The 8,381-nt window shown below is 50.3% G+C and overlaps 1 protein-coding gene across 1 annotated transcript; it reads right to left on the bottom strand.

Moving 5' to 3' along the window:
• Positions 1-3,331: 3,331 nt before the first annotated feature.
• On the bottom strand, positions 3,332-5,935 carry LOC115509630 (antileukoproteinase-like). The gene is made up of 4 exons (XM_030308963.1): positions 5,843-5,935; positions 4,756-4,917; positions 4,346-4,495; positions 3,332-3,571 (listed from the first exon to the last, which is right to left on the bottom strand). Exons 1-4 carry the CDS (start codon positions 5,925-5,927, stop codon positions 3,543-3,545), a joined length of 426 nt encoding a protein of 141 aa, XP_030164823.1. The 5' UTR covers positions 5,928-5,935; the 3' UTR covers positions 3,332-3,542.
• Between the last annotated feature and the right edge of the window lie 2,446 nt (positions 5,936-8,381).

The following is an 8,381-nucleotide window of genomic DNA, read 5'->3' on the forward strand; positions in this document are numbered from 1 at the left end:
GTCCTTCACAGTGGAGTTTTTTGTTTTTTGGTTTTTTTTTTAACTTTAATGAATGTTTTTGCAGTGGTCCCTTTGAATATTCTTCCTTAGGTCAGATGCCCTGGGAAATGTGTCAGAGGCAGAGATGTATGTGCAAGAGGTTTACTGGGGTGTATTCTGAGGAACAACAGCTGTGAGAAGTAGAAGAAGCGGGGCTGGGTAGAAGGGACAAGTGCACTTGTGATGCAGTTACAACAGGGGTTCAGTCGATCCCATGGGGAGCTCAGGAGTTACAAGGGCCCTTCAAAGGTGTCCCTAGTCGAACTAGGAAGCTAGGCCTTTGTGCCCCCAACATCCACCAGTCAGCAGACACAGGTTGCCCCTGGCAACGGGGCATTACCCTTGGATGAAGCAGATCGCTTTGGCCGGAGAAATTCCCAGGGAGGGACTCAGCTGTGTGTGTCAGCAGCCAATCCTCCCTGCACTCAAAGGCATGGGCACCTCAGTCCCGTGGGAGGATCTGGACAGCACACCACAGCATCCACTATATCATCTGAAAAATATAAACTTGCAAATAAAGAAAAAGAACGTGAGGCTTTGAGTTCCACCACTGACTTGCTGCGTGATCTCAGGCACATCCTCTCTTTGGACCTCACTTTTCCCATCTGTCCACTAAGACATTACTAGACAGACAGCCTCTGATTTTCTAGGTATTACTAGACAGACAGCCTCTGATTTTCTAGTTGTGGCTAATTGGGACACTCATAAGTCACAATCACGAGGCAAGCAGGTGTCCTGGAAGCTGGCCACGGCAACCAGAGAAGAGGAGGCTGAGGTGAGGCCAAGAGATTGGGGAAGTTCCTAGAACAAGATGAGGTGGCCTATCTTACCGGGGGTTTCCCTCAAAGGTACTTCTATGAATCATTAGTTTGTAAAACAGCAGAACAACGTGTGGCATTGAAAGTCAGCTGAACCAACCCTTCATTACACAAATGAGAGGTCATGCCCAATATCACACACTGAGTCGACAGCAGATCTGGGGACAACCATAATTCCTGAAGCCTGGCCAGGTGGTTTCTCAATGTCCCTGCCACCTATCCCTCCGGAGACTGAGTCAAGGTTTGTTTTGGCTGAAAGAAAGGGATGCCCCCTCCAGCCAACTTCCACGAAAGGAGATCTATTTGAAAAGAGTCAGGATGAGAGGAGCTTTTCCCTATCCTCTTCTTAAGAAGGGGAAAAACCAGAGGATTGGAAAGAAGCAGCTTGAGCACAGAGCTGTCGGTCAGTGTAGGGCAAGTTCAAAATGTACCCAGAGTGCTGGAGACGCACACACTCTCTTAGCGTAATAAGGTCAGAATTAATAGACCTCATGTCATAAGGTCAGATTCCTTCATATAAACCTCAAGAGACTTTCGGGGCAAAATTCAGATTAATTTTGTGGTCTAGGTGTTGGATTTTAGACAAGCTGCTCACTCTCAAGTGACCTTGAGCCAGGGTGAAAGATTGCAACCTTTTCCCCTTACTCACCTCCAAAAGATTGTTTTTGCTCCCTCCCCTCTTCTAGACGATCACTGCTCTGGCCACACAGAATCCACAGACACTGAAATTTGAGTCCCATGCCTCCCCACCAAACACCAGAAGCATAGGTGAGAAAGTTACTTGCTATTTAGTGGACTGGAGGGGGTGGTTCACGTGTCGATGCATGGTATTCCTGTCGTGAGGGATGCCATACTCCAGGAAAAGGAGATATAGTAGCACAGAGGAGGGAACTTCATAAAAAAGGAAAAGGCTTTGAAAAAGAGCTGGGAAGGAAGGAACACTTGGGGAGTCCTCCAGAGTTCTAGGGCCCATCCACAGGGATGCCCCAGAAGGCCTGGCCCCAGAGCAGGAGCCGGGGAAGGCACTGTGCGGTCTAAGAGAGCAGAGGGTGAACACCTGCCTCTCCTCCAGCAGCTCAGCATGGCTACAGATGGAGATACCTGGTGAAACTGTCTAACCCCGCTCATGATCTGTCGCACATAATGTTGCATCAGGGAAGGTTCTCACCTGCAGTTGACAACCTGGCCAGAGAGAGCAAAACTGAGGTTTCAGGTTCTTCTCTCTTCTTTCCCACCCCCAACCCCACCCAGAGATGCACTAGAGGCCCTTTCATAGGGCATCCATGATGAAATGAAGCATTACAAAGAACTCAAAGGCAGGACATGAAGCAAGGCCACCCAGGGGGCTGAAAACAGACTCCAAACAGCAGTCAGGAACCGTACGATTCACGTAACACACAAATTCCAAATCTCAGTGCCTTAACCCGGCACAAATTTATTTCTTGCTCATGTAGTAGTCCCAAGCAAGTGGGGAGGACAGGCCATGATCCACACAGAAATTAGGAATCCCAGACTCCGTCCTCCAGGTCCTTGACGTCCTCTCCATGACGCCAGCAGACGGCGAGAGAGTTTTATGGGGCAGGTCCAGAACTGGAACACATCACTCCCACTCTCTTTTCACTGACCAGAGCTCAGTCACGAGCTACACTCAATTGAAAAGGGAGGTGAAAACGTCAGCCTAGCCGTGTGCCCGGGGAAAAGTGGGCACCGTGGGTACTGGCGATCGCTAAGGTTAGTGATCTTGAGTGCCGTCTCTCTGTGGCTGCAGGATCTTTGCTCTGGAGTAGTTCAGCTTTTCCAGAGAAGGATCCTCTCAGTCTCTGCCTGATGGCTTTAGGCCTGGCTGCCGAAGGTCTGCAGCCGGGGGGAGTGGGCTGGGGTGCCGCTGAGGTGCCGGGAACCTCACCATTAGCGAGCAGCTTTTCACCACTTCCTGTCATTAGGGGACAGTCAATGGGTTACTCATTTCACGTGTTGTACCTCCCATCCTTATAATTTTATGGAATTCACACTGCTATTATCCTCCCCATGTTACAGATGACAAAACTGAGACTCAGTGGGACCAAGTCCCACAGATTTGCCTCGAATTGCAGAGCCCGTAATGTACAGATGCAGGATTTCTTTTTTATTTTTCTTTTTAAATTTTATTTGAGAAAGAGAGGGCGTGGGGAGAGGGGAAGAAGGAGACAGGGAGACGGAATCCCAAGCAGGCTCCATGCTCAATGCGGAGCCCAACAAGGGACTTGATCATGACCTGAGCCTAAATCAAGAGTCAGACGCCCAACTGACTGAGTCACCCAGGCGCTCCCAGATGCAGGATTTAAAGCCATATCTGCTTGGTTCTGAAATGCTCTCTTCTTTTCCATTTCCTAGCTTGGGGGATAAAACCACCCACACGCAGATCTGTCTTTCTTCACCTCACCCCTCATCCCCTAGACCAGACGCAATGAGTCAAGGAAGACAGAGATGCAGAGAAAACGGTGTATTTATTTTTTCAAGAACCAGTAGACATTTCCCTCTTGTGTGCCAAGCCTCACGTTGGCTGCTGGGCACACGCAGATAGACCAAGCCCGACCTTAGGCCCCTGGAGGTGTTTGTCACAAAGCCACACATTCATCAAGGCACTTTCCTCTTTCCTTGGTTTGGGGAGAAAAGGAATCCTCCAACCACACGTACCAGGAAGTCCTAATCTTGTTGAAGTGGTGAGAACGTATCTGTGGAAAGAAAATAAAACAGAACCTCAGCACAGGAACAATCCCAGTGATCCTCGTGTTCCTCCCACCCAGAAGGTCCTCCTTTCAGAGGGCCCTATGTTCCTTGGGATAAGAGAGAGAACACGGTGCTGGAATGGTCAAAACAGCAGTGGTCTTTGATCTAGGAATCAAGAACGAATCCATGTTGTCCGTTGACTCTCCGCTTCCATCTTCATTCTAGTAAAATCAGGGCATTGGGCCAGATAATTCAGGAATGGCCTCTACACCTGGGCATCACACCGGGCTTTCTTATGGTTCCAGGTGACCTAGCCCTATCGAGGCCACAACCATGGCAACGTTCTCTCAATGCACACAGCACTTCAAGTTTTAAGAGACACTTTTACATTTAGTATCTCAGTGGACATACTTGTATCCACTTTACAGATGGGGACACTGGAGCTAAGAAAGATACAGGCATTGCTCACCGTCACATAGTCAGCCAGAAGCAGAGGTGATAGGAAAAGGTCAACTTCTTGCCTTGGGTATCATGGCTCCTTTCGCCTGGCTCATTCCAGGAATCCTTCCCTCCCAGGACCCAGAACTGCCAGTCATGGGTGACCCTGGGGACTGCTTGTTTAGAAAACTGGGGGTGAATGGTGTCGAAGGGCAGTGGGTCTGCGTGGTGGGTGGGGAGGATACACAGGGAGAGGCCAAGCATCCTCCTTCACGTGGAAGAGCACCAGGGAGTTGAGACCTGTCGTCGGCTAGGGAATATGGGTGTGTGCCAGACCTTACCTTTCAGTGGCTCAACACATGAATTCCCACATGGCCCCTTGCAGCACTTCAGACCGGTCAGGCAGTCACCGTCATTCAGGCAGGTGTCTAGGGGGTCGGGCTCCTTACACTCGCCAATGACCAGTGGACACCTCCCAGGATTGACCTTAACTGGTGAGAACAAGGCATGCCAATCACGTCCTCTCTACTTCAGCACCCAAACTGAGGCCCATGAGTGTCCCGAAGGAGCCCCCTTTCCGCCAAGAGGGCCCCAACCAGTGCTGCAAGTGTCTGACAGAGTGACTCATTAGCTGAATGAGTGGCTGAGGGGCTGGCCGGCTGCCCCCCCCCCCCACCTGCAACTTCTCCAAGATGTGTGTCCTCAAGTTAAAATCTCTCTGGTCCTCTCTTCCAGGACTCTGTTTCCTCACCTTGCTCCGATGGGTCTACAGGATCCAGGCATTTGTTGCTGCAAATGCTGGGACAGCATTTCTGATCCTTTGGACACTCCCAGTCATTCAGGCATTCGTTGGGCTCGTACACAAGGCATAGGCCATGAGGTCTGAAGGGGCAGGCTCCACTCTTAACTTTTTCTACAGGCAAGAACAAAGGAGGAAGAAGGAGATGATTCTGAGTCATGACCACCATCCTGGACTGCCACCATGGCTGATTCCCAGCTACCAATGCAACGTGGACTGGCTCACAAAAGTCTTGAAAGTGTAGCCTTCAGCTGTTGCGAGCCAGTATGAGCCACCTCCGGCACGCAGCCGGATAGAGCTCATGGTCAGGTGCTCCCAGCCTGGGATTGACTGGGAGGGAGGCAGAGAGGGACTGCCATAGCAGGAGAGGCGACTCGTCAGAGCCCGAAGGGAAGATTGCAGATCGGTTGACAAGAAAATAGAGAAAGAGAGCGACCTTGAAAAAAGAAACAGTAAGAGAAAAAAAGAGAACATTTTGGAAGAGTGACCAGACAGAGACTGAAATGATGTGACAGAGAAAAAGACCAAACGGTAAAGAAGAAACTGTAGAGCAAGAAAAGCAAGCAATACGGGGGCTGGAGTCAACCGGTCCATCTGGCAGAAGGTGGGTTTCTGGACGCTCAGAAACTCTTAGCTGAAGTCTTCAGAGAGACACGTGAAATTAGGGGCCAGGAGGGGCGCCTGGGTGGCTCAGTTGGTTAAGTGACCGACGTCAGCTCAGGTCACGATCTCACAGTTTGTGGGTTCGAGCCCCGCATCAGGCTCTGTGCTGACAGCTTGCTGGGAGCCTGGAGCCTGCTTCGGATTCTGTGTCTCCTTCTCTCTCTGTCCCTCCCCGGCTTGTGCTCTGTCTCACGCTGTCTCTCAAAAATAAATAAATGTAAAAAAAAAATTCTTTTAAAGAAATTAGGGGCCATGGGCCGGACCACTGGAAAGGTGGCTACAGGGTCAGTCCCTGGGTTAGCAGGAAGAGGTTACTGCCATGCGGAGCCGTCACTGACCCTGGCACCTGGATACGGCCTGAGAGACTCCAACTCACCTGTGCTAGTACCTTCTGCAGTCCAGGGCGTGAGGATTTCAAGGGCAAGGAGCACCATGAAGGTGATGAGGCTGCTGGGTTTCATAGTGACGGCAGATGGGGCAGTGGTGGCCAGAGTCAGCCTCTCCCTTTGTACCTCCGCCTGAGGGTGTGGTCCTTCCAGAACTGCCCTGGGCCCTCCCAGCTGCTCTTTGTAAGCAGGAAATTCAGGGGAGAACAGGAACTCCACTGTATTGATGACTCTATCCCCCAGAAGGGACATGTGTAGAACGGGGGGGGGGGGGGTGGGTTGTCACCAGGCTCGTCAGGAAACTTCTGGAACCACCTGCCTTTGGCCTTTGGAGTGGAGTGGGGGAAGGGCCACGAGGGGAGAGCACAGGGTGGAACAGAAGGACATTACAAAGGAGCCTCTCTACTTGCCTTGACTGTCCCACACTCCTGGATTACCGGGGTCACTCCCTTTCCCAGACATCAGGGGACAGATTCGCCTGCTCGCTCCAGACTTGTTTTCACGTAACACATGCAGTTCCAGGCACTCGGCCAGTCCCACCGGGGTTTCTCAAAGAGCCCCTGTAGGATGGTGAAGAGAGGACAACAACCCAAACCACTTCAGGCCTCAGTCTTCCCATCTAAGAGATGGGGTAATAATACCCAACTGGGTCACTGAGCAGGACTGGAGACAAAGGGGGTGGAAGAGGCTGGAGGAGAGGGAACACGTTGCCCCGAGCACTGGGTGGAGGCGAAGTGCATGGGAATACACCCATTTTGAGCTACTTGGCCCTGAGATGAGCCCATAGAACTCTTCCCAGCTGTCAACTGAACAGCCGGGTAAGCAAGGAACGTCGTTTAACATGCTCAGAAAGTTTCCCCACATCCCAAATTACCCCCACCGTGCTTTCATAATTACACGAAGGTTCTCATTTTACTGAGCATTGGCTACGTGGCAAGAAGTTCGTGTGGAACATTTCTAAATATCAAAAGGAAGCCCATTACGGCGTAACCAAGAAAAAAAAAAATGCATGGGATAGCCAGGCCAGACTGGAAAGGGTCGGAGGGCTCCAGGAAATTCACCTTCTGGAAGGTGAAATTAATAACACACCTGATGCATATGAGCTCATGCGGAGAAGATTTCGGCAACCAGTGAAGAGCGTGCAGTTGAAAAGCGGTATGTGCTGGAAAACCAAGCAAACACACCCCCTGACAATTTTTCATGTCAAAGAAAATACAAAGTTGCTCCAGAAAGGAGAAGTAGGTGGTTTGCTCCTAGCTCAGCTGTGGCTGGTGTTCACACAGGCATAGTAATGTAAACAGTAGTGCTGATCTCATCAAATTGTCACAGGACCCTCCCGGGAGGGAGGGGAGGGAAGGGTGAGCCTGTGCACTAGAGGCGGAGGGGGCAAAGGCGGGGATGAAATCTTATTTTCTTTTTTTCTTTTTTTTTAATGCTCATGTTTTAAAATTTAGTTTTTAGAGAGGGAGAGAGAGACAGAGCATGAGCGGGGGAGGGGCAGAGAGAGAGGGAGACGCAGAATCCGAAGCAGGCTCTGGGCTCTCCAGCTGAGAGCCGGATGCAGGGCTGGAACTCACGAACCGCGATGATTAAACAACTGAGCCACCGGCACCCCCAAAGTCTCATTTTCTTTTTTAAAAAAAATTTTTTTTAACGTTTATTTATTTTTGAGACAGAGAGAGACAGAGCATGAACAGGGGAGGGGCAGAGAGAGAGGGAGACACAGAATCCGAAACAGGCTCCAGGCTCTGAGCTGTCAGCACAGAGCCCGATGCGGGCCTCGAACTCACGGACTGTGAGATCATGACCTGAGCTGAAGTCGGACACTTAACCAACTGAGCCACCAGGTGCCCCAAAACTCAACCAGTTTAGTGTGCGGTTCTGAATCTTGACAAAGGTGCGAAGCCACATAACCACCATCACAACCAAGAGAGAGAAGAGTTCCATCCCCCTTCAAAATTCTCAGGCACCCTTTGGAGTCGATCCTGTGCTCCGCCTTCAGCTCTTGGCAACAATTGGTGTGTTTTCTGTCCCTATCATCTTGCCTTTTGGAGGGTGTCATATGAACGGAATCAAACAGGATGTAACCTGTTGAGTCTGCCTTCTTTCACTTAGCAGAATGTCTATGGTCCCAGGAGTTTGTTCCTTTGCAAGGCTTAGCAGTATTCCCATTGGATGGAAATGTCCCAGCTTAGGCATTCCCCAGTGCAAGGAATTTTGGATTACTCCTAGTTTTTGGTATGATGAGAACAAAACTGTTGTCAGTATTCATGGACAGGTTTTTGTGTTCATGTGACTTCCATTTCTCTTGGGTAATATCTAGAAGCAGATTGATAGGTAGCGAAGAAATGTATGTTAACTTTATACTAAATGGCCATCTCCGGAGTGGCTGCACCATTTTGCATTTCCACCAGCAGTGGATTCCCACCAGAGCTGTCATCGCTTCACATCACTGACAGCACTTGGTATTGATGGTGTGTGTGTGGTTTTGTTTGCTTGCTTTCTGTTGTTGTTGTTGTTGTTTTGGTT

The sequence above is a fragment of the Lynx canadensis genome, chromosome A3 (genome assembly GCF_007474595.2).
Source record: "Lynx canadensis isolate LIC74 chromosome A3, mLynCan4.pri.v2, whole genome shotgun sequence".
In the NCBI taxonomy this organism is placed as follows: Eukaryota; Metazoa; Chordata; class Mammalia; order Carnivora; family Felidae; genus Lynx; species Lynx canadensis.